The sequence below is a fragment of the Manis javanica genome, chromosome 11 (assembly GCF_040802235.1).
Source record: "Manis javanica isolate MJ-LG chromosome 11, MJ_LKY, whole genome shotgun sequence".
NCBI classification, from domain to species: Eukaryota; Metazoa; Chordata; class Mammalia; order Pholidota; family Manidae; genus Manis; species Manis javanica.
The window spans coordinates 72,018,887-72,045,350 of record NC_133166.1 but is presented as its reverse complement, the minus strand read 5'-3'; the positions used below and the strand labels follow the sequence as shown (position 1 = coordinate 72,045,350).

General features: G+C 43.8%; 1 protein-coding gene across 4 annotated transcripts in view; it reads right to left on the bottom strand.

Moving 5' to 3' along the window:
- The window catches only part of LBR (lamin B receptor), a 30,250-nt gene extending 4,028 nt beyond the window's left edge, over nucleotides 1–26,222 (bottom strand). The window contains exons 1-12 of one of the 4 annotated variants that reach the window (XM_073216659.1): nucleotides 26,094–26,222; nucleotides 24,114–24,230; nucleotides 21,701–21,879; nucleotides 19,997–20,200; nucleotides 17,557–17,640; nucleotides 17,117–17,309; nucleotides 16,139–16,335; nucleotides 8,231–8,285; nucleotides 4,695–4,886; nucleotides 3,969–4,072; nucleotides 3,239–3,364; nucleotides 238–406 (exon numbers count right to left, since the gene is read on the bottom strand). In XM_073216659.1, the coding sequence (XP_073072760.1) occupies nucleotides 238–406; nucleotides 3,239–3,364; nucleotides 3,969–4,072; nucleotides 4,695–4,886; nucleotides 8,231–8,285; nucleotides 16,139–16,335; nucleotides 17,117–17,309; nucleotides 17,557–17,640; nucleotides 19,997–20,200; nucleotides 21,701–21,865 (1,489 nt within the window). In that variant the 5' untranslated portion in view covers nucleotides 21,866–21,879; nucleotides 24,114–24,230; nucleotides 26,094–26,222. The remainder of the gene's footprint in view (nucleotides 1–237; nucleotides 407–3,238; nucleotides 3,365–3,968; nucleotides 4,073–4,694; nucleotides 4,887–8,230; nucleotides 8,286–16,138; nucleotides 16,336–17,116; nucleotides 17,310–17,556; nucleotides 17,641–19,996; nucleotides 20,201–21,700; nucleotides 21,880–24,113; nucleotides 24,231–26,093) is intronic. The other 3 variants (XM_073216661.1, XM_073216662.1, XM_073216660.1) reach the window with 3 other exon arrangements.
- Between the last annotated feature and the right edge of the window lie 242 nt (nucleotides 26,223–26,464).

Sequence of the window (26,464 nt, the reverse complement as noted above, 5' to 3'; positions counted from 1 at the left end):
TAAAAACAAAATGGGTTTGTTTAAAACCACCTGTTTAGAGAACTCCTAAACATCCCAAACTGAGGCAGCTGTTCCCTATGCAGGATGCAAGAATCTTTTCATGCCTCATCCATCACAAACTGCTTCAACTTCAGCTGGTCATGGCCACTGAAAAGGGCATGTTATGAACATACAAGCACAGAGCACACCAAACTTGGAACACACCCTTAACACACACACACTGACATCAGGACTCACGTTTCAGAGCGATAATCAGACAGGCAACTGGCCAAGACACTTCGTTTGGATGACTGACTAAGTAAACGGCCTGGAAGCTGTAGATAAACGGAACCCACACTAAGTCTCCAAAAGCCAGCATGAACCCGAACCCATCGTGGATGATGTCCATAGTTGTCAACAATGCTTCCTGCACAGAAGGAAGACAGGTAAAGAAACGTCTGGAGGAGAAAATTTTGTGTGAAGCATTCAAGTGAGGTACCAGTTTACAGGCTATGTGAGGGTACACCAACCGAAATATTTGTAAATGAGGGAAGGGGAAATCTGGTTTCCTTGGCCTGTGTATCCCACTAAGGTATTGTGCTGGATTCATCTCGTGTCACTATGCTGTCCCTGTCGATCCTGAAATAAGAGATGTCAGGAACAGCCCCTATGCCTCCGCAGCTCTGCAGGGCTGGTCCCTCCACCTGGAACAGCCTTGTCCCACACGGCTTTGGCCTCCTCTGAGCTGCCTTCCTTGACTCTTCATCAGACAAGCTGCTTCTCAGAAGCTACCATCTGCCTCTGCGTGAGGGTGAACGTGCCCTTTGTACTGGGACTGCCTGCGGCTCTCCCCACTGCCCTAGGTGCTAAGATCAGGCTGTGGGGCCCGCCCACCCCCTTGGGCACAGCAGGCGGCTGGCCTGCTGTAAGCGCACACAGCATTAGCTGAAGGACTGGGAGGGCTGTCGACTGCCTTGGCTTCAATGCCATGAGCACCACCTCATGTCTGATCATAATCTGGCTTTTCACGTAGATTCTCCACCCAAGAGAATAAACTACCCAGCAACCAGGTGAACAAACAGCCCACTTCTCTTCTCACAGTAAGTCAACAAATGTGAATGCCCTCTTGTGGCCTGGTTAGCCTGAGCAACTAGGAGCCAGCCCATCTCTGGGCCTAGACACCTACAGGCCAGACCATGGAATGTGGAGACACCACCAAGGTCAAAACTCTGAAGGCGTGGCGGCCTCTGACCTCATGGAACCAATAAGGCAGAGCAATTAGCACGTATAAGCCCTGCTGAAGAGCCAGTGGTCTAGGTTAAAGAAAGAGGACACAGCCAAAGGACTCTTCTTCCCAGAAAGAAAGAAAATGATAAACAGAAAAATGGATGTCACAAACTCTGAGTTTGTAGGGGGCTGTAGTCAAGGAGGCCAAGACTTACACACAGAGGCACTGAAGACCAGCAGTCTGGGCTCTTGGGCCAAGACAGACTAAAGCTGGGAGAGAAAAGCTGATGCAGTGGCACAGGAGCTTCGGTGCACAGTGAGGGGACAGGTATGGACAACTGCGGCCAGGAGGGGCAGGGCCCCAGCCCCACCCAGTCAGGGCCAGGGGCCATGGGGCATTCGCAGTCCAGCCCAGCAGAGGCTCAGAACAAGGGTCACTTCCACTTAAATCACTATTCTCAGTTTCTGAAGTTGGTATTTTCGAAAATAGAGAATTTCTATCAACCCACGAAGAAAATTATTAAGCATCAACAAGTTTCCCAGCAGCATGTCAGAAAATCATAAAATCAAGTCCCCTTCTCAAGAAGCATCCTATGATCAGGCTGGCACACTGCTGACCTCCCGACTCCAGCCCTCTGCAACCTGGGGCTGTGAGAAAAACTGCTCTCAAGCTTTGCCTTAAGATACAAGCATTTTCTGTTCATTAAAAGAAGTCAACATTTGGCTAAATCTCTAGAAAGTATTAATTTCTAAGCCATTTAAAAAGTGTCTACCATTAAATGACAGAAAGCTAGAAGGGAGAGTTACTAACATAAGAAGAACTATCAGAAAAGAAGTTTAAAGAAAAACAGATGGTAAGAACAGTATCTCCTGGTTTGTGAGCTGAATCTACCTGCTTCCCAGGAACCATTCCCATGTGGGCAGAAAGGCCCACCCTGCACAACACCAGGAGCTGGCCTGGAGTTTTCTGAGGATGCCAACAGCAGACGCTATGCAACTCTATCTCCGCAGCCTTCAGAGTTCAGAGCCCAGGTCTCTGGTTAACTGGCAGGAGCCTTACAAGAATCTGTAATCCAACTACTTGTAATTGAGGCTTGTTTTCCTGAAAAGGTGCTAATGCTCCCAAAGGTAAGGAAGGTTGCTGAACTAAGAAGTCATTCTGACAGAGCGCCCCCTACATCCCATGAGGCCAGAATTAGAGACCAACCCCAGTGCCGGGTTGGGGGGCAAAGTATCAATGACCAAATAATCAGTTCTTAAAGTATGCCTCATTCAAAGAAGAGGGACTTTTCTCTGAAAATGTCAACAGAATGCAATGAAAACTTATATTGGAACATTATAATGCAGGGCTGCCAATTTTGGTTTTGAAAGTGAAAAACTTGGAACTTGGAAGAGATAATCACAAAGCTAAGAGTAAATATGATAAAACACTGTAAAATCAGTCTGTGGAATAAGTTATTTTTAAGAGGAATATGTTCATCGAGACAGGGAAGAGTAGCAAAACACTTACCAAGTCTTCCAATAGCAGAAAACTGATGACTTACAACACACAATGAAAGTCACACTAGGAACTCAGCTTATTTAAACAGGTTTCCTCAGTGTATCATGTTCTGATTTTATACCCATCTAATTAGAGCTACCATTTGTATTTTAAAACACCAACAATAAAACATCGTTACTTAAGAATTAGCTGCCTCTTGACAATCCAAGCACTATTCTAATTCAATGATAATCTGTCTCCATCCACTGTCATGTGACATAACAATTAAGAAATTAAATTTCATTTATACAGATCACTCACAAAGCCAAGATCCCAGATCCTAAATATTTAGCACCTAGAGGAGCAGCCAATGTGCACAGACAATCACCCAGTTCCTCTACACTGACCATCTGCCAGAGCTCCCGGGCAGCTCACCACAGGACCCCCAAGGGGAAGGTGGCTGCCTCCTCCTCACTCGGTGAGAAGCCAAGAGGGCAGGCCCCTCACCCATGCTCTGAGCCATCTGCCTCCAAGGCTCTGGCTCACAGTTACCTCATTCCAGAGAGCGTCCACCACATACAAGAGCTGGAAACTGTTAATCAAGATCATGGCTAAGGACGGGGCAGCATGGCTATGGAGCTTCATCTCAGCCAGAAGCATCGCCAGGTTAATGACCAACTGCAACAAAGGGAGCACAGAAGACACTGAGGCCTGCAGATACCACCTCACCAAGAAGGGCCTGCAGGGTAAGGCGCTGTCACCACCGGGCACAGAGGCCACAGGCTGAGGAGGACAGGGTCGTTTTGGTAGTACTGTCAAAGATGCTTTCCTCCCTCCAATCCTGAGAACACACTGGACAAAACCAAATGAAAGGACCCCCTTACAAGATAACTGGCCAGTACTCTTCAAGTGTTCAGGTCACAGGCAGCAAGGAGAGGCTAAGCCACTAGACTAGAGCAGACACAGGAGCTTTTTAAGTGGGAGAAAATTAATATTTTCTCAGATTAATTCACCTACACTATCATTTTCCTACATAAATATAAATAGATATAACCAAAATAAAACAAACTCTCATACTGTTTAATAACCTGTATCAGGGCATCTTAACCCACTGGACTATATTTACAACAGGAAAATATTTTAAGTAGACAGATTTATGGGAAGCTATAATTTTTCCTAAAAACACACCACCCACAGCTTACTTTAAAATTATCTATAATTCTTCCTACATGCAAGACTACTTTGCACTACTGAACTTATAGTCTGAAAAAAACAAACATACCCATCCAATCAATCCCGGGCGCAATTCACAGAAGTATTTGAGATCAAACGTGCCGATGCGAGGATTGAGCTCACGGCCAATGAAGAAATCATAGATGGCATTCCCTTGAGAAGAGAAAAGTCCTTATGCAAACAGCACTACCAAGCCCATTATGAGGCTCAGAACTCCCAGTGGGTCTTAACTGCCTCAGGAGCCTGGCACGCAGCCCACCAGGGGAGGCATGGGGGTCCGAGGGGAGGGGGCCCAGACACCCCGGCCCCACGGAAGCATCCTGCTGCTACATGGCATGGGACCCACAGGGCCAGATGCCTGTAAAGGAACTGGAGGTTTTCTTAAATGTAGACTGACAATTTTAAAAAATAAGCAGTAATCGTTTTTAGTGTTTAAGAACTTTTAAGTCAGAATCAACTGATTTATAATATGCTACTTTGATTTATAATCTCTGTTACTTTGTTGTTTATGTTTCATTTTTTTAAGGATGTTTACTATTTGGAACAAAAACTAGTATTTGCCATAAATTGTGATGCTACTAGTGTCACCCAAATATAACTTATAAGTTACTAAAATGTCTTATGCCATCAAGTAACTAAAAAGGAAAATAAATGAATAGGCATGGATGAGGGAAAATCAAATATCTTTCCTTCCTTTAAACTTCAGCCCATTATTTGCCTCTCTGCATGTCTTCTCACTGGCACTAGGGAAAGCCTGCAGGGCCACCCTGCTCACCGGAGCTGGCGAGAGCCAGTGCCTCGCAGGGTACCCCCCGCGCCCGCACGTGCAGGTAGACACTCAGGACTGCAGCCACCAAGGTGGCAGACAGCGCCAGCTGAAGGAGGTGCCCATGCACGCGGTGAAGCTCCATGCCCTGGGAGACAGCTGTGCCCACGAGGACAGACGTCAGCACAAAGGCAAAGAACCCTTGAAAACAAATGCAAAAATTCATGTCAGCTTCTTGGTTTCACTGGATATGGCTGGTAATTGTAGGTCTGCTTTTGTTATGTATCTGTATTCCTATTCTGTTAATGTGTGTACGCAATTTAATTAGTAGTTTGTTAAAACCCATAAACGCTTATGTTACTCTACAAGAAGATATGTCAAAGAAATAATCTTCCCATGTTTTCTTCCGTCTGCTACTTCTATAGCTTTTCTTCTTCCTTCCTAATTACAACCCTTTAGTAGAATTCGTGCCTCATATCAAAAATTACTGAGTATCATAATTCTTCCAAGTGGTAAAGATATCTCAAGACAAATGCTGGGCACAGAAGCCACAGGGCATAAATCTGCAAAGAAGTAAAAAGCTAACCTTTTCAAAGAATATTGCTTCTCTCTTACTTACCAACTTTACATTTCCCTGTATGGCCCCGGAAGATGACTGATTAGCCAGAGACGGGTAAGATTCCTCAAGGGAGGAACAACCTAAGACAGGCACAGTCGCAGGGGGGCCATCAGGTGAGAAACTGGGGATCAACAGAGGTGAGGCTTAGAACCTCACCCCCCATTTTGAGAGAAATCTTCTGCATCCGTGGATGTTTTGTTGCCCTTGTCTAGCTTGGATTAATACTTCGTCTATAGGAACAGACCTGATCATCTAAATTTGCCCTCTTACAGCACTAAATTATGTTTTCTACCTTTATCTTGCATCTACCTACCACTTCAGCATTTTATTAAAAAAATAATAATAATAAAGGAGAAATATGGGATTCACATATAAATCAAGTATAAAAATCAAACGAATAATCATATCTGACTTGATTGTTTTAGTTCATGATGCATGATCAAAACCGAAAGTTTCTGTGATATGACTGCCCTTGCACTGTTCACCATGTAATAACTTATTCACTATGTAAGAACTTGTTCACCATGTAAGAACTTGTTCATTATGCTTCAGAAGATTGGAGACTGTTGAGAATTAGGCTTGGGGTTGATTAATGATTGTGCATTGAATCCCCTATACAGAATTTTATTGTTGTTAACAACCATTCGATCAATAAATATGAGATGCCCTCTCAAAAAAAAAAAAGAACCAGATGATTTAAATCAGGCCAGTCAGGTAGTAGACCATCATTACAGTGCATGCAAAAGAAAAACTGAGAACGACCTTTCATCTTCAAAAACAAAAACCACACACTCTACAATCCCAACATCTATACTGCCCAAAATTAAAGTCTTTCCAGTAATCTTACTAGTTAAGAAATTACAAATATTTTTACTAGAAATAACTTATCGGTAATCATTTCCAAAGATTCTAGTCATTCTGCCACCCATAATACAGATCTCAAGACCCTGCCGTTCAAGAAGAGGCCAGACAGGAATGCCCCCGAGACCAAGCAGGGGACTGAGGTCCTCTGGGTGGGTGGAGACGGGCACATATCAGTTCCAAATGTAAAGCTACCCTGGGAGGCCCCACAGGAGGACTTCTGCTTGGAGCTAGCCCTGCTGCACCGACCAGGCTCTTTTTCTTTGACTAAAGAAGTAAGTAGTTTTGATTTCAGGAGCTGAGTGCCCACAAGAGTGGTATTCTGAGTGAGTCGCCAAGCTGTATTTGATAAATAGTCAAACACAGAAAAGAGGTAGCTGTTATATATAAGAATTCTAAAACCAAAGCTTTTGTAAAGTAAAATGATCATCTCTAATGTATTATTTAAATCCACATTTTCCACATATCAGGTTTACTCCAAAGAGTAACTTAACTTTTCCTTTAATTTAAAACATTCACTTAACTCTCATAAATTTACAAATATTAAAGAAAAAGAATGGAAGATGAAGCAGTTTCTGGCTCTGTATTTCTATGTGGATTTCATCATTCAAACTCTCAGTAACTCCTTAGTTTATCATAGTAGAATCTCACCATACTAGAAACAGAGGAACCAGATTAGGAAATTCTAAAAAGTAGGATCAAGCCACTAGTCCAACCACCATCCGCCCACCTTGGCAGCTGCAAGCCCAGGTCCTGGCTCAGACTCAGCGCCACAGCCCAAAGGGCAGCAGGGACAGAAAATAGGCCCACTTCAAACACAGGTGCATCACCACTGGAGAGAATCCCACAAAACACGCGTAGCAACAGACCAGAGGGAAAAATACCCTCAGCCCCAGGAGCTGCAAGGCACATGAGAAAGACAGAGACACAGACAGGTGGGGGAGCTGGAGACCTGAAACCGGGGCCCGCAGCAAGGAACATGGTGAAAGTAGAGAAGGCTTCTGACAGCAGCAACTAAGTGCTGTGCAGTCGCAGCGGTCAAGTGCTGAGCCAGGTTCCAGGCCTACACCACTGCACACGAAAGGTGGAAGGCATCTAAACTACCTCTGGCTTCCCTGCGAAGAGTCCAGGAGAGAGATTCCAGAGAGCAGATGCTCGGTAAGTCACTCAAGTGTGCAAAGCTGGAAAGGCAAGAGGTGATGGGATAAAAAGGCCAAGAATCAAAACTTACAGTGTAATTCCCAAGCGAAGGAGAATAGTTTACTCAATCTGGTTAAAATGGAAGATTACTTAAGGATGACCACATACACATAACACGCCTATTTCTTAAAAGCAAGTTAACTGAAATTATCCACATCTGGGTTGGCAACCCTGGCCTGGTCCTCTTATTTAGTACCCACTCCTCTATGGGAGGGCCAGGTCAGGAGGCTGCATCTGCTCATGACTTCCTCTTATTAATGAGTGCCTCCTTGGGCCAGCACCTGGCTGTCCCCAAGGTACCACAGCCTTGTCCCAGTCCCTGAAGCCACCTTCTATGGGGAGACTCCAAAGAGCAGACAATACTGTGATGTGAGGAAGGCACAACTGTCATAGAAATAAATTGGGCAAGGGGACAAAGGGGCCTAAGGGTTTCTCTGAGCTCAGGGATGAAAAAGCTGCCATCAGACGTTTTGGAGACTGTTTTCTGGCAAAAGCACTGAGGACACATCTAAGAGAGGTTGGAGTTTGGTGCTGGAGCATAGGAAGCAGCCCGGCAGCCCCCCAAGGGCGGGAGCACAGGACTTCTCAGGTCCTAGTAACAACTCAGGGGGATCAAAAACACGGACAAAGTGGCCTCACTTAGTGATAAAGGCTACTGAGGAAACAAAATTGGGTAACAGGAAAGGGGCTGTCACTTTACAGGCCAACTAAAATGTTGGCTGCAGGTGTGAGCAGTTTATCTATGAGTCCTTCAGCCTACTAAGACATGACTTACTATGTACTACTCAGTGTGTCAAGCTCTGACAGTTTAAAGTGTACAACACTCAAAAATTTGGAGCCATTAAGTCATCAATTTGAGTCTCACCATTTAATCTATACTTGAGTCTTCTTCCATCAGCAAGAGGTGTTCCTTCTACAACCTTAAAAGAAAAAAATGTTTTTAACTTAAAAACTGTTAAAGCACAACTCTTTACCATCACATATATGTCTTCTAATTTCACTTAAATTTCAACAGACCCAAGAAGGATGATCATCTTTTAGTAGGGAGATTTAGTGACCTGTTTCAGAAAGCTCAATGGCATGCCCTTTGATGGGGCACCTCCAGGGATTTACCTTAAATATCAAACTAGCAATAACTTCTCCATGTGTTGAGGCTACCTACCATGTCCCACCTTCCCTCAGCCATCCCCGGTGCCACCATAAGCTACTTGCCCTTAAAAAACCTCTATACCTAGTCAAGCTCCATCTCAAAAATCTCAGTGACATCCCACAACTCACAAAGCAGAGTCCATACCACCACCTTACGCTTATAAAGTCCTGTCCAAGAGCCTCCACCTGGCTCACCCACATCCTCCTGCCAGGTGCCAAGTGCTACCAATGACAGGTACTCATATGTTTATCTGCTCTGCTCTTAGCACACAGGCACTCACCCAACCACTCAATCATTTCATGTGATTCTTTCATTTCCAATATGAGACCATGTGCAATTCATAGATCAGGACCTTGTCTCCTCATTTGCAATCACCCAGGGACAGCCCCACCCCGAGATTCCCCCACTGACCAAGATGCATTAAATAACAAGCCCCCTGGCCCAGAGGCAGCCAAGTTTTACTCCCCAAAATACTCAGAAATGTTGGGATTCTTCTTAAACTAAAATAATATGGAATCATCTGTCTTGGGCTAAATTACCTAACCCCTTTCCTTAGCTATGCAAGGGAGCCAGGAGAGACATAATGCCTGTTTGAGATCACAGGGCTAGGGTTAGCAAGGCCCCAAATGCTACATTCAGATGTTCTTTAATGATTCTTACCTAGCAATGATACCTAACACTGTGCTGGGTTTGTCTGTTAATATACATGCAGTAAAATTTTTAACCATCAGAACTGCTTTTCTTAATAAATATGATCCAATGTGCACTAGCCTTGCCTAAGCTAATCAGCTGGTGATATTTACCAAAGAGCCTTCCATAAACATGCCTGAAGATCCACATCACATCAGCCCTTGCTAGAGCCAATAACGCTATGGTAAGGCCCCCAAGTATTTAAGTCTACAGCTCAAGGCTCCTACCACTGGCATTGTCCACCCAGAGTGAAACTGATCCTTTGGTTTACAGAGAGTTGGTAAACTTGCAAAGCCGTAAGAATGACATCTTTAAATGAATTATTCATTGCATAGCAGATCTCATGTTCCTTTAAATATATCCAAGTAAATATTCTACTGAAAGGAGAAAAAACTATGCTTAGCATGAGGTAGATTTTAAAGACATTGTATGAGTTTGAAAAGAACCTAAAATGTTCCCGACAAATTTTTTAAAAAGATTAAAATGGGAGGTGGAGTCAAGATGGCGGCATAAGTAGAGCAGCGGAAATCTCCTCCCAAAACCACATATATTTTTGAAAATACAACAAATACAACTCTTCCTAAAAGAGAGACCAGAAGACACAGGACAACAGCCATACTACATCCACACCTGCGAGAACCCAGCGCCTCACGAAAGGGGTAAGATACAAGCCACAGCCTCGAAGGACCCAAGCGCCCCTCACCCCAGCTCCCGGCAGTAGGAGAGGAGTCGGAGCGGGGTGCGAAGGGAGACCAGGACTGCTAAATAGCCAGCTCTAGTCATCCGCACCAGAGTGCAGATACAGTGCGTGCGTGGGGTGCGGGAAACTAGGGAAACAGGACAGTAAGACCTGTGAGCAGGTCCCTGCAGCCAGCGCCCCTGGGACAAAGAAAAGCGAGTGCTTTTTGAAAGTCTTAAAGGGACAGGGCCCCCACAGCTGGACGGAAGCGTCCCGGGACACTTAGCCAAGCAGCTGAGAATCCCGGGGAACTCTGGGCACCCTAAACCCTGGACAGCAGGGCAGCTCGGAGGCCCCTCACGGAGATAAACAGCCTCCCGCCGTTTCCCCCCGACATGGCTCTGACGTGGATCCGCCATATGGGAGCAGCAGCACAAGGCAGGCAACGCCCACAGCAAACGTGGAGCTAAATTTCACAGTGGCCAGGCAAGAATCAGAAGCCCTGCCTGCACGCAGCTGCCCAGCACAAACTGCTAGAGGTCGCTGTTCTCCAAGGAGAGGAAGGCCACAAACCAACAAAAAGGGATGTTCTCCCAGCCATCACTTTCGCCAGCTCCGCAAACTCTCTCTATCGCCATGAAAAGGCAGAAAAATTTGACACACCTGAGAAGGAGATAGACCTAACCAGTCTTAATGAAAAAGAATTCAAAATAAAAATCATACACATGCTTATGGAGCTGAAGAGAAATATACAACAGCTAAGGGATGACGTCTGGAGGGAGATTACAGAAGTGAAACAATCTCTGGAAGGATTTATAAGCAGAATGGATAAGATGCAAGACGCCACTGATGGAATAGAAACCAGAGAACAGGAACGCATAGAAGCTGACACAGAGAGAGATAAAAGGACCTCCAGGAATGAAAGAATATTAAGAGAACTGTGTGACCAATCCAAAAGGAACAATATCTGCATTACAGGGGTACCATAAGAAGAACAGAGAGAAAAAGGCATAGAAAGTATCTTTGAAGAAATAACTGCTCAGATCTTCCCCAAACTAGGGAAGGAAATAGTTGCTCAGACTACGGAAGCACACAGAAATCCCAACAGAAGGACCCAAAGAGGACAACACCAAGACATATAATAATTAAAATGGCAAAGATCAAGGACAAAGACAGAATATTAAAGGCAGCCACAGAGAGAAAAAAGGTTGCCTACAAAGGAAAAGCCATCAGACTATCATCAGACTTCTCAACAGAAATCTTACAGGCCAGAAGAGAATGGCATGACATATTTAATGCAATGAAACAGAAGGGCCTTGAACCAAGGATACTTTATCCAGCACGATTATCATTTAAATATGAAGGATGGATTAAACAATTCCCAGGTGAGCAAAGGTTGAGGGAATTTGTCTGCCACAAACCACCTCTACAGGGTATTTTAGAGGGACTGCTCTAGATGGGAGCACTCCTAAAAACAGCACGAACAAAACACCCAACATATGAAGAATGGAGGAGGAGGAATAAGAAGGGAGAGAAATAATCATCAGACTGTGTTTATAATAGCTCAATAAGAGAGTTAAGTTAGTAAGGTAGTAAAGAAGCTAATCTTGAACCTTTGGTAACCACGAATCTAAAGCCTGCAATGGCAATAAGTACATATCTTTCAATAATCACCCTAAATGTAAATGGACTGAATGCACCAATCAAAAGACACAGAGTAATAGAATGGATAAAAAAGCAAGACCCATCTATATGCTGCTTACAAGAGACTCACCTCAAACCCAAAGACATGCACAGATTAAAAGTCAAGGGATGGAGAAAGATATTTCATGCAAACAACAGGGAGAAAAAAGCAGGTGTTGCAATACTAGTATCAGACAAAATAGACTTCAAAACAAAGAAAGTAACAAGAGATAAAGAAGGACATTACATAATGATAAAGGGCTCAGTCCAACAAGAGGATATAACCATTATAAACATATATGCACCCAATACAGGAGCACCAATATATGTGAAACAAATACTAACAGAATTAAAGGAGGAAATAGAATGGAATGCATTCATTATGGGAGACTTTAACACACCACTCACTACAAAGGACAGATCCACCAGACAGAAAATAAGGAAGGACACAGAGGCACTGAACAACACACTAGAACAGATGGACCTAATAGACATCTAAGGAACTCTAAATCCAAAAGCAACAGGATACACATTCTTCTCAAGTACACATGGAACATTCTCCAGAATAGACCACATACTAGGCCACAAAAAGAGCCTCAGTAAATTCCCAAACATTGAAATCCGACCAACCAACTTTTCAGACCACAAAGGTATAAAACTAGAACTAAATTGAACAAAGAAAGCAAATAGGCTCACAAACACATGGAGGTTTAACAACATGCTCCTAAGTAATCAATGGATCAACGACCAAATTAAAATGGAGACCCAGTAATACATGGAAACAAATGACAACAACAACACAAAGCCCCAACTTCTGTGGGATGCCGCAAAAGCAGTCTTAAGAAGAAAGTATATAGCAATCCAGGCATATTTAAAGAAGGAAGAACAATCCCAAATGAATAGTCTAATGTCACAGATAGCGAAATTGGAAAAAGAAGAACAAATGAGGCCTAAGGTTAGCAGACAGAGGGACATAATAAAGATCAGAGAATAAATAAAATTGAGAAGAATAAAACAATAGAAAAAAATCAATGAAACCAAGAGCTGGTTCTTTGAGAGAATAAACAAAATAGATAAGCCTCTAGCCAGACTTATTAAGAGAAAAAGACAGTCAACACACATCAACAGAATCAGAAACAAGAAAGGAAACATCACAACGGACCCCACAGAAATACAAAGAATTATTAGAGAATACTATGAAAACTTATATGCTAACAAGCTGGAAAACCTAGAAGAAATGGACAACTTCCTAGAAAAATACAACCTTCCAAGACTGACCCAGAAAGAAACAGAAAATCTAAACAGACCAATTACCAGCAACAAAACTGAAGTGGCAATCAAAATACTACCCAAGAAAAAAACCCCCGGGCCAGATGGATTTTACCTCAGAATTTTATCAGACATACAGAGAAGACATAATACCCATTCTCCTTAAAGTTTTCCAAAAAATAGAAGAAGAGGGAATACTCCCAAACTCATTCTATGAAGCCAACATCACCCTAATACCAAAACCAGCCAAAGACCCCACCAAAAAAGAAAATTACAGACCAATATCCCTGATGAACGTAGATGCAAAAATACTCAACAAAATATTAGCAAACCGAGTTCAAAAATACATCAAAAGGATCATACACCATGACCAAGTGGGATTCATCCAGGGATGCAAGGATGGTACAACATCCAAAAATCCATCAACATCATCCACCACATCAACAAAAAGGACAAAAACCACATGATCATCTCCATAGATGCTGAAGAAGCATTCGACAAAATTCAACATCCATTCATGATAAAAAAATCTCAACAAAATTGGCATAGAGGACAAGTACCTCAATATAATAAAGGCCATATATGATAAACCCACAGCTAACATCATACTGAACAGTGAGAGGCTGAAAGCTTTTCCTCTGAGATCGGGAACAAGACAGGGATGCCCACTGTCCCCACTGTTATTCAACATAGTACTGGAGGTCTTAGTCACGGCAATTAGACAAAACAAAGAAATACAAGGAATTTAGAATGGTAAAGAAGAAGTCAAACTGTCACTATTTGCAGATGACATGATATTGTACATAAAAAACCCTAAAGACTCCACTCCAAAACTACCAGAACTAATACTGGAATTCAGCAAAGTTGCAGGATACAGAATTAACACACAGAAATCTGTGGCTTTCCTATACACTAACAATGAACTAATAGAAAGAGAAATCAGGAAAACAATTCCATTCAAAATAGCATCAAAAGAATAAAATACCTAGGAATAAACCTAACCAAGAAAGTGAAACACCTATATTCTGAAAACTACAAGACACTCTTAAGAGAAATTTAAGAGGACACTAACAAATGGAACCTCATCCAATGCTCCTGGCTAGAAAGAATTAATATCGTCAAAATGGCCATCCTGCCCAAAGCAATATACAGATTTGATGCAATCCCTATCAAATTACCAACAGCATTCTTCAATGAACTGGAACAAATAGTTCAAAAATTCATATGGAACCACCAAAGACCCCGAATAGCCAAAGCAATCCTGAAAAGGAAGAATAAAGTGGGGGGGGATCTCACTCCTCAACTTCAAGATCTACTACAAAGGCACAGTAATCAAGACAATTTGGTACTGGCACAAGAACAGAGCCACAGACCAGTGGAACAGAATAGAGACTCCAAACATTAACCCAAACATATATGGCCAATTAATATAGGATAAAGGAGCCATGGACATACAATGGGGAAATGACAGTCTCTTCAACAGATGGTGCTGGCAAAACTGGACAGCTACATGTAAGAGAATGAAACTGGATCACTGTCTAACCCCATACACAAAAGTAAATTCGAAATGGATCAAAGACCTGAATGTAAGTCATGAAACCATAAAACTCTTAGAAAAAAACATAGGCAAAAATCTCTTGGACATAAACATGAGTGACTTCTTCATGAACATATCTCCCCGGGCAAGGGAAACAAAAGCAAAACTGAACAAGTGGGACTATATCAAGCTGAAAAGCTTCTGTACAGCAAAGGACACCATTAATAGAACAAAAAGGTATCCTACAGTATGGGAGAATATATTCATAAATGACAGATCCGATAAAGGGTTGACATCCAAAATATATATAGAGCTCACCACCTCAACAAACAAAAAGCAAATAAGTCAATTAAAAAATGGGATGAGGAGCTGAACAGACACTTCTCCAAAGAAGAAATTCAGATGGCCAACAGGCACACGAAAAGATGCTCCACATCGCTAATCATCAGAGAAATGCAAATTAAAACCACAATGAGATATCACCTCACACCAGTAAGGATCACCATCATCGAAAAGACAAACAATAACAAATGCTGGCGAGGTTGTGGAGAAAGGGGAACCCTCCTACACTGCTGGTGGGAATGTAAATTAGTTCAAACATTGTGGAAAGCAGTATGGAGGTTCCTCAAAAAGCTCAAAATAGAAATACCATTTGACCCAGGAATTCCACTTCTAGGAATTTACCCTAAGAATGCAGCACTCCAGTTTGAAAAAGACAGATGCACCCCTATGTTTATCGCAGTACTATTTACAATAGCCAAGAAATGGAAGTAACCTAAGTGTCCATCAGTAGATGAATGGATAAAGAAGATGTGGTACATATACACAATGGAATATTACTCAGTCATAAGAAAAAAACAGATCCTACCATTTGCAACAACATGGATGGAGCTAGAGGGTCTTATGCTCAGTGAAAGAAGCCAGGTGGAGAAAGACAAGTACCAAATGATTTCACTCATATGTGGAGTATAAGAAAAAAGGAAAACTGAAGGAACAAAACAGCAGTAGAATCACAGAACCCAAGAATGGACTAATAGTCACCAAAGGAAAAGGGACTGGGGACAATGGATGGGAAGGGAGGGACAAGGGCGGGGAAAAAGAAAGGGGGCATTACGATTAGCATGTATAGTGTCGGGTGGGGCATGGGGAGGGCTGTGCAACACAGAGAAGACAAGTAGTGTTTTTACAGCATCTTACTACACTGACGGACAGTGACTGTGAAGGGGTATGTTGGGGGGACTTGATGAAGGGGGGAGCCTAGTAATCATAATGTTCTTCATGTAATTGTAGATTAATGATACCAAAATAAAATAAATAAATAAAATAAAAAGAATTAAAAAGAAAAAAAAAGATGAAAATGAGAAAATACCATATTAAGAAAAAAGGTAAAGATACAATAGCCCACACCACTGAGCTCAGCAGCTTACCAACTGATAGTTTAAAATTTTGCATCTGAATTGACATAGACTGAGGGGGAATGTTTTTTTTCTGCAACGTCTACCATTAGCCAGGCCATTTTGCAAAATAGCTCATTCTTTTCTATTTGGTTTGTAAAGTTACAAAGAAACTTCAATCTGATTTCTGAAGTTCCATTTAATAAGCAAGTGGTATGGGATACAAGAGGAATGGCTTAACAAAGTGAGTAAGTTTTGGTAGTTACAACCAAGGACAACTTTTAACATAAAACTACTGTAAATTTCTTTATGTAAATGTGGAAGAGAGGGGAGTAAAGTCTCACTGTGGCCTGCGGCCTAGCAACACTTACCTTCCCAACCGGCAGTAGGTAGAACAGAACCTGAAGGAAAAACCAGAGGAGGTAGGCCCCAAACACTCTGGCTTCCCATAAATCACTCAATGCTGGCAAAGGAGGAGGAAAGTTCAGAAGACTGGGGTCTCTCTGTTTACTCATCAACAGCAACAGGAAGACGACAGCGGGCAGGCCCAGCATGATGAGAAACACACCTGAAAACAATTAGTGAACACTCAAGGTTCCATTTTTCAGCCCAGTTTCTTTAGCTTTCCTTCAAAATTCATTTTGAGTTTTTTAAGGGTAGAACCTAAGTCTGGCTAGCTATTTGAAACTAATTTCTAATGCACCACCCCAAACACCTAATCTCCAGCTGTCACGTCCATGGGACAAGCAGCCACGGGTATTAAGGTAGTGAAGGAGCAGACACCCAATGCTGATCAGCTAAATTCCACTAAGAAACCAAGCTCTGGAACACTTCAAAAGCAGCCACTTTGGGAGAAACTATGTTGAAATTCCAGCAAATTGAAGATAAGAACATCTAAAAATTACCAGTCTAATCTTACAAAACACTTCATATCCCTGAGTTTCTCACAGTATTCATGCAACATGTGTAGATTGTTAGTGATGCTGACACCTTCTTTAACACACCAGCCAGTCAACAGTCTTAACTTAGAAACTGCAAAGCATGTGAGCCGTGCTTCAGATTTTGACCTGCATAATCTGGTGGGTAGGACAGAATCCGCGACCCCATTTTGCACACACGGGTACCATCAAGGCCAATCCCTGGCACCTCAGGTTGATGACCAGCAGATTTCCACCCCCTAATCCTGCACCATCCTTCCTATAGACAGCTCCTCTGTCCACCAAAGCCACACCGTGACAGTCCCCAGAGCTGCTCCCACCTCACGTTGAATTCCTCAGAGGCTTTGCACCTCATCCCAGCCACAGCTTGCTCACCCTGCCCTCATGCCTAAGCCCCGCTCCACTGCCTACCAGGTAACCCTCCAAACTCTAAGTCCTTTGTCTTCGGGGCTGTCACTTCAAAGGTCTTCCGTGATGGAGGTCCTTTTGTAACAATTTCTTCTTCCTTAGAATCTATTTCTTTTAATTTGATCTCTTCTCTTCTTGGACGAAGGCTATACTGTGTAGGTATATAACTACTTTCTTGTGATGCATGGAATTTTTCCTAATCAAAAAATAAAAATTATTAAATATCTGTAATCAATAAACGATCACTAATGCAACCACATTAACTAATTCAGCATATTAATATAGCTGTATACTAATAAAAATAAATATGTTAAATTATGTCTTAATTTAAGGACAAAATTTTTAAAAAGATACTAAGAAAGATTGTGGTTTTCAATGTGATTCTCCAGAGAAAGCCACTTTAACAAAAAAATTACCCGAGATGAAAATAAAGACTTCTGTACCTGTGTTTTTTTGTGAGGTATGTCATTCCTCTCTATGTGCTCCGACTCCCCATTGTATCTGTGGATGCTATTTCCAAATGGCTTCTAAATTGAAGAATATAAAAAGCATTTAGCCACAAGAATCCTACCTTACTAAAAAAGAACATGATGGTAAAAATTTGCTATTGTGAAATCAAGCTATAAAACAAAGATTTTCACAGCTTTAATTCTGAGTAATTTCAGCCTACCTTTGTCAAAAAGGAAAAAGAATAAAATTGACTAGAATTTCCCAATCTTAAGATTGGATTTTACAGTATAGATTTCTATATAAGAACTTTCATCTTTAAACATAATTAAAACTGAATGTTTCTACTTCATTGTTCAGTGACAAATATTCTAAAAATATTTGCTATGAATTAGCTGAAGTAAAAATTGGTCAACTAGTTCACTACAAGGAAAAGATATTTACTACCCCAAAAGAGCCAATAATGGGAAAATAGTGAATAGTGGGTACTTATTACTAGGGAATATTGCTAGTGATGTACAAATTGCCTCTTTTCTAAATTTCATGCTGCCTGGTTTTTATTTAACCTTAAGTTTCCTCTCCTTCTGCCCCTTTCCTCACCTCAGTTTCATTCTCTTCACACAGAGGAGGGAATTTCTTATTAGACTGGACAGGGGAAATATTTCAGCGTAAATGGATTCATTAGGCAATGCATGGCTGAAATCTATCACTTTGCTCCCTTATAAGTCACTGACAAATTAACACTAATAAGCCAACAGTAGGAAAGCAAATTTAAAATGCAAGGCTATTCTTTGGCAGGCCAACTCACAATATAATGCAGGACAGCACTGACCTAGTATCAAACTCCAGTTCAAATCAAAGCAACAATTACATCCCACAAAACCTTAGGCTGACTAAAGTGCCAATGAGCTGCTCAGAAGCAATGGGCCTACCTAAACACTACACCCTCAGGTTTCAGATGTCTGATAGACAATCTACAGTAGCCACAAATTAACCCTGTAACACAGCTAGTCAGCCGACCCTGCACGGAACTAACAGCAAATTAACAGACTATTTACACAGGAAAGCAATTAATGCAGAAGGTCACAATTAGGAATAAACAAGGACAAGAATAACATGATGTTCAAAGCCATGTGCAGCCTGGGTATGCTCTTCCCATGCACACACCACCCTCAGTTTCCTGGAAGGTGCACAGTGGGCCCAGGGCTATACTGTTGAGGAGCAAAGCCAGCCTCTGGCTCTTGGGTCACCAGACTGTAAAGAGGTTACACCAAAAAAACAAAATGGTCATTAAATGCTAAAAATGAAAATGTGCCAGAAGCAGCATGCAGCATCTGGTCCTTAACCTGAGTCACAGAGAACCAGAGCCACGAACAGGCAGGCAGAATGTTCAAACTCACTAGTAATTATCAGAGTGCATGAGAAAATGGTGCGTTGAAAACCTGTGATGATCATATCAGAATAGAACACTCAGTGAGAAAATGGGCATTCATACACTATCAGTACTGGTATAAACCTCCTTGAAGAAATGTGGCAAAACATATTAAAAACCTCAAATCTGTAATGCTGTATAAGAATATCTATTTATAGTAGTGATATTTTAGGAAGAAAAAAGCTAAATGTCTATCTATACAGGAGCTTATTTTAACAATTACATCTCTATAACTTTTGTTATAGCCAAACAATACCATACAACAAAAATGATACAGAAAAATACAATGGAAAAGACTTTTCCCAATATTTAAAAATTTAAAAATCTGATTACAACAGTATGTACATAATCCCATTTTTAAGGTTATTAAAAATCTGTGTGTATTTTATCCAGAAAAGAGGTAATATTAAATGGAGAGAATAAGAGATGAAATTTATTCAATTCTTTGTACTTAAAATGATTTCTATGTGGCCCACTATATAAAATATTCATTATTCGAGGTCCTATAGGTTCCACATATCCTGGTATTTCCAAGCTTGGACTTTGAAAGTAAGTCCATTAAAACTACCATCTTTGAATAGGGTAAGTGATCAAGTATAAAGATGCTGAGAGCAAGAATGTGTTTTTGCCTGTCTTGTAATTATTTTATACATGAACTTTTGTACACTATGAAGACTAAAAATTTTTAGTCCAACCTACAATGTGTTTATTTCAATTGTAAACACTGCTCTTTTTTAAATCACAATATTAAACAACACTCTTGAAACTTAAGAACATTGTTCTTCATTGGTATTTAAAAGCAGTAGGCTTTCTACTCTTCCAAACATCCCTTTTTTATGTAATCTTTCAAAGTGATCACCTTAGATCTAATGTTTCACTGATACTTTAGTATTATTTACTAAAAATAATTTCAGTAAATATATACATAAAGGGAAGACTGCATTTTGGACCAAACATTTGGATCTGTATAAGGATAAAGATCTCTCCAAGGCATGTGCACGTACCAACACCAGTGGAGTCAGTTTAACTTCCAACAAGTCCTTCCTGGCCTCCTTAATGTCGGCTTGGTGCGAAGCTGAGGCAGATCTGCGGGAACTTTTAGGCTGCCGGCCAGGGGACCTGGAGCGCGACCTTGACCTACTCCCCCGGCGTCTGGAGGACGAACTGGACAGGGAGCCACTTTTCCTTTGCCTAAAGGAAGTTAAAGGCTAGAGAGGGGAGGGGGAGAAGGCAGGAGAGCTTTACCACAAGTCCTAATGATGCAGGCAGACCCCTGCCAGTAGAGGCAGCAACTCCCCATGGACTCTGAAGCCTCCTGGCAATTAGTGGATCCGAAAATGGCTCAGAGGAGGCCTAGGACGGATGCTGCAATGATGGCTGATCCCTCACCGGCAAATGCAGCCTTTCCACTCCTAATCCTTCCTTGAAGGTATTACCATGAAACAATGTGTCCAAACCAATTAGCTGTACTTTTTCCAATCACGCGTACATTAAGAGTTACCATTGAGTAAAACTGAGGATGGGACAGAAGAAATCAGCACACAATGGCAAGAAAATGAGTCCCACAGTGTCACTCTGAACAACACACAGGCACATCATGCAAATAAGTGGGAAGACTTGGCAGTCTTACCCTGCCAGCCACCTCTCTAAACCACTCCTCCTGGCATTTTTTGACCAGCTATAGGCAAAATGCCTCCAGGCCAAATACCTCCCACCTGGCTGGGAGCTAAGAATGGCTTAATTTCTTTTAAATAACTACAAACAAAATGAAAAAGATGAATTAAACTTTGTGACAGGTGACAATTATCTGAAATTCAGATTTCAGTACCCATAAATAAAGTTTTACTGGAACAGCCTTGTTCATTCCCTACCAGATAGCCTAGAGCTACTCTCCCAGTGCAGAAACTGCCTATAAAGCCTAAAATACTATCTGTCCGTCTAGTCAACAACTCTGTTACAGAGCACCCAAACTGGTCCACAGGCTATGGCTCAAGAGCTGTTATGGTGTGCGACAAGGGATGAAACTGAGAACAGGGTGGAGAAATTTTTATAGCATTTTGACAAAGTAATTTTATGTCTGTTGAATCTTGTCTTTTTTTTGTCTAGTAATTCATTTTTAAGATATTTTGCATATGTACCTATATACCATGGCTCAGATATTTTAAAGCCAAAGGCCCTGACCAGATAGGCTGAGGAGCCCTGGGCCAGACTCAAATCTAATTACTGTCATTCTGTTGAAATCCTTGGTGTCAGGAAGCCCAAACCCATCCAGTTCAGCTTTTTTAGCTCTCCCTTGGCCCTCGCCCACCACACCCTACCCAGCATTTGGCTGGCTTTGGCAGGCTGCCCTCTGCAGAGTTCTTCCTGTCACCTGAGTTCTTCCTGTCCAGGCTCAGCACTCAGCTCAGGTGTCACCACCTCTGAAAGCTTCCCTGAAGACCAGCCCTTCGCAGAGCTCACTGGGCTCCCCCACCCGATATGGAAGCGGGGCAGATGCCCCATGTGAGTATCTGTCTTCCTCAGTAGACTCAGCTCTCGGGACCAGGGTGCTGGGCCTCATTCAGACTCCTGGAGCCAAAACAGTGCTGACCCAAAGCAGAGGCCTGACCCTGTGCCACACAGCTCGAACTGGCTACTCTTCACTTAAAACCCACATGTATGGTTACTTCCCGCTACTGTACAGACTGGTAAACTGAAAGAGAGCTTACCTTGACATCATTCTCTTTCAGTTCAAGTTCGGTTCCATCTTTGTATCTTACGGTGTAAAGCTGGGAGCCACTGTCATGGCTCAGAATTTCCACTTCATAATAAAGTGAGCTCCCAGGCCATCGACCCCTTACCACTTCACCATCAGCAAATTTCCTACTTGGCATTTTTGAAAATTAGTCTGAATCGTTTCAAAGAAAAAAAAATGAAGTCAATGTATGTGTATTTAAATTTGTCCTTTCTCACAGATCAAACAATAAAATACTCCTATCCAAAATTAACTGGTCAGTATTTTAGGGATAGAAAGACCTCCAGGGGAGAGGGTGCCAACCCTTTATTTTAAAAAAGATGAGAAACTAAAGCTTAAAGATGTTAACTGTTTTGTCCATGGGCATAAAAATGGATTGCACGAAATGGCAGGACAATACAGAGGTTGTTCCTTCTGCTATATCATTTCTCATCCGAAATCACTTCATATGTGATGACTGAGCCACTGCCATACAATTTGACACTGATTATGACAGCTGCCGTATAATGAGTAATAAGAAATACATATTTGGTCATTCTTATTTCCCAGGTATACGTGGTCTTCATCCACACTTCCGAAAACACTGCAGAGCCTTAAAGGTGGAATGGGTGTCTTGTCATGTTAATGAGACTTTGGCCCCCACCCAAGGGCAGGGGATAGAAGTTGAATCAGCCAGTGGCCAATGATTCAGTCAATCATGACTATGCAATGAAGCCCTCACAAAACCCTGTGAGAAGAGCATCCCTCGGTGGGATACTGCTTCTGTTGGGAGAGCTTTTACATGCCAGAATGTGTCCCTTTGCCACCGAGACTGGCCCCAAGCCCCATGAGGATAGAAGCTCCTTTATTTGGGATCTTGCCCTCTATATCTCTTTATTTGGCTGTTAACTTGTATTCTTTATTAAACTGGTAAATTTAAGTCTCTTCCTGAACCGTGAGCTGCTCCAGCAATCCAACCTAACAGGGAGGTTGTGGGAACCTCCAGTCTGTAGCCGGTAGTTCAGAGGCACAGGTAACTGCTTGTAGGCTTGAAAGAGACAGAGCCCTTAACCTGGAGAATCTGGTGCTGCCCCCAGGCAGATAGTGTCAACACTGAGTTCTCAGACACCCTGCTGGTGTTTGAGAGTTGCAGTGGTATGTGTGAGAAGACCCCAACCACCACCCCACCCCACCCCACCCCACCCCACGCAGGCACTGAAATCAGGTCCAGAAACTGGAAAGGGGTTATACTATTATTGCTGTAAAACACTATTGTTGAAGGAGGAAAAACACAATAATAAAGAAAACTGTGTAAAGAGCCACCCACCTACAGCAACCATATTTCTTGCTGGTCAGCAAGGCACAGTCTCTCAAAGGATGCATTTTTTTATTTACACATGGATATGATCTTACAAAGGCTTTAAAAATGTGTTTAATTTTTTACAAATATTTTTTAAATATTTAAAATAAACTTTATTAAAACAAACTATGAAACAGACTGGGAAAATGAAAGATGTGTAATTAACATTACAATTACATGTGTAATAACCCAACAAAGGGGAGAAAAGCAATTCCAAATTTATAGAGAATAGCTGATTTGGGGTTCTTTCATAAAGCTTTCCAGTCTTAGAGCCAAAGTCCCAATTGCACACCAAGAGCTCTGCCAAAGACATACCTGGGCGAGCACGTACCTGGCCTTCACCCTACCTCATCTCTCTCAAGCCTAAATCAGAAGTCAGCCCCCAGTTATAACATTCTTTTCCACTGAACCAAAATGTGGCCCAGAAAGACCTGTATAAACAACACTCCTAAGAAGCCACAAGCAAGCTGTAGGGATTGCAAATCACATGGGGCCACCCTTCTCCAAACATCAACTGAATGCTGGGCGCTCCCAGCTCTTAAAACAGCAATGCTTCCCCCTCCCCTGCCCAGCAGATTCACATTTCCACACAACAAAACCAGAGCTTCTGACCTTCTCCAAGACTAGCTGGCTAACTAGGTCTAGTCTAAGAAGCAGACAGTATGACAGAAAAATTCTCCCTACATCATCTTCATCTTACCAACTAAGCAATTCCTGATATATTATATGGACCTACAAATATATATTCCTCACCTGGCTCCTATCAGGAGCTGATTATACACCAATAATAACGTTTAAATACTTTGGAAGATTCTATGGAGTTCAGAAAGGAGAAAGTTAGATTTACCCCATCCCTCCTGAAAAAATCTCATAAGCACCATGCTTCTTCACTGTTAATCTCCTGAAAAAAAGTTAACAAACTTCGCTGGTGTAGAAAGATAGTAGTTAGGTTGGCAGATGAAAGAAAACACAGCTACTTATCTAGCGATTAAAGGATGTCCATCCACTCACACATTAGGGTAGAGACAGCTTTCTTCCCATCACCTACCTGATAGCATCTCGGGAGGGGGGAGTAGGGGGAAGAGGAGTCCAGAAGCTCTGGGGATGAAGTCACACCTGGCTGAGAGGTCACCTGAGGGGCTTGGAAAGCAGGGGCAGTGAACACCTAGGGACATGGAGGGGACCAGAGAAGGAAGGTGGCAGCAGCAAGCTTTATCTATTTCAACATTTAGCTCTGAGCCTCCCAATACTAAGAAAGAGGAAGGAAATGTGCCCTTCTTCTCTCTTCTCTTGTGCCCCTCCTTCTCCCTGGGCCCCCTAAAATCAAACCTGTTTCGATACCAGTTCTTCAATACTGGTCAACCAGGTCTGAAAGAAGGGAATTATATCTTCCCACATGAAAAGGCTGTTCAAGTCTCAACAATTCTTTATAAACTTTTGGAACACTCCCTCAGGACTTGGGAGCTATCTGAAGTTTTTAAAAGGCCTTGAGTAGATTCTGTACATTTTTGAAAATTTACTGGCATCTTTTTGTTACCAATTAACTATTTTGGGTTAAACAAATTAAAATACCTGGTGGATATGTTAGGTTTCTAAGCTTAATTTTAAAAAATTAAGAACTGTGACTTGATAGGTATTTTTCATGAAGGCTGTAAAAGGAAAAAAATGAACAGCACACTCCTTGGAGGGCCACTGTCTTATATACAGATGCTCCAAAACATGAAGCCATCAACATCCTATGCACCCTCACTTTGCACAAGATGACCGCACAACTGTGGCACCTGACCACATTCTGCAGTCACATCCTAACACGCCTTCTGCAGGAGTGCACCAGCCAGGGTTGGAGCCGACGCCGCACACATATGCACAAACCTATGAGGTCAGCAGACACATGGACAGGCCTTCCTTAGAAGGGATGTTTTAGCCAAGTGTGTAAAGAACAAATTTCTCTGCAGAACACATTCCTCATTCCCCAGAAGCAGTGGAGAGCTGGGGCCCCTCCGGCTTTTCTCCATCAAGCCACAGGCTTGTCACCTTCGGCTTCCACGAGCCTTGGAACCCTCTCAAGGTAGCTCCAGCGTTCTACGTTACTACTGATCAACACAGCTGAAAGCTGCTTCGCCCTGATCACAGCGCGACCGAGGTCTCTGGTCACCTTCCCTTCACGTTTCCGTGAAGAAAGGGAAGCTCCGACGAAGTGTGAGCCGGTCTAGTGGGCACCCCGGCCCGCGGTCCCCGCGCTCCCGTTGCAGTAGCGGGGCGGCCGGTGGGTACCTCAAGGGGACACCAAGCCCTCCTACCCCGGTGCCTTCCAGAAAGCCCTCCACGCTGGCCACCCGCCTGCCTCGGACCCGGTCTTGCCGGCACGCGGGGCTCCGGGCCGCGCACTTCTGCCCCTACTCGCCTTTAAGACGCCCGAGCGCGGCCGCCTCAGCCTAAGGGGACCTCCGCACAGGCGGTCTCCGCGGGGGCGACACCCAGGGTCGGGCAGCGGCCGTGGGGGCGCCTGCAGCCAGGGCTCTCCCAGGGCCCCTTCATCCGGCTGGAAGGTGTCACTGTGAGGTGAGAAAGCAGGACTTGCCTTCCGCAGGAGCGCGCCCGCTGGTCTCACCACCCGCTTCGAGAGCGCGGGAACGCCGGCGGCCAGCGGGGAATGGCCCCGAGACCCCTGAGCCGCTGGGACGCCCGAGACCGCCGATCCTGCCGGCCCGGACCGCAGGCACCACCGCGGCGCCGTCTCGGGCTTCCCGCCTGCCTCCCACTTCGGCTGCCGGCGCACCAGTCCTAACTCTGTCAGCGGCGGCGGGCCCAAGCCGCAGGTCCCGGCCGCAGATCCCCGCCCACGGGACTCCACCCGGCAGGCACGCGCGGAGGGCACCGCGACTCAGCCGCAGCCCCGATGCGCAGCAGCCTGGCTGCGACAGCCGGGGGACACGGCACGAGGTGGCAGAGGTACTGCCAGGGACCCCGGCCCCTCGGAAGCCGGCCGCGCAGTGCGAGCGAGCGGGCGGGCGGGGCGGGAGCTCACCTGCGCCGGCTGCGCTGGGAACGCGAACGGCTCCGGGATGGTCTCCCAGCAGCATCCGGCGGCGGTTCCGCGCGCCCTCGCGCCCAGCGACCCCGCGGCCCGGGCGCGCGCCTCCCGGGCCCGCCCTGCCCCGCCCCCCACAGACTTTCAGCGCTCCCATTGGCCCTCCGAGCTTTTGAATCGTCCCTGGCGCTATGGGTTGGTCGTGCGCTGTGGCGTGTCCGCCCTGCCCCGCTCCTTCCCGCCCGCCCCCGCGGCCGCACCTTGCAGTGCCCGCAGCTGTGCTCGTTTGTTGTTATCGCCGCCACCAGGCGCTGGTGGCCCCGCCCTCCCCCCGGTGCTTCCCAGTCCTCACCCGTTCCTGCCGGCCT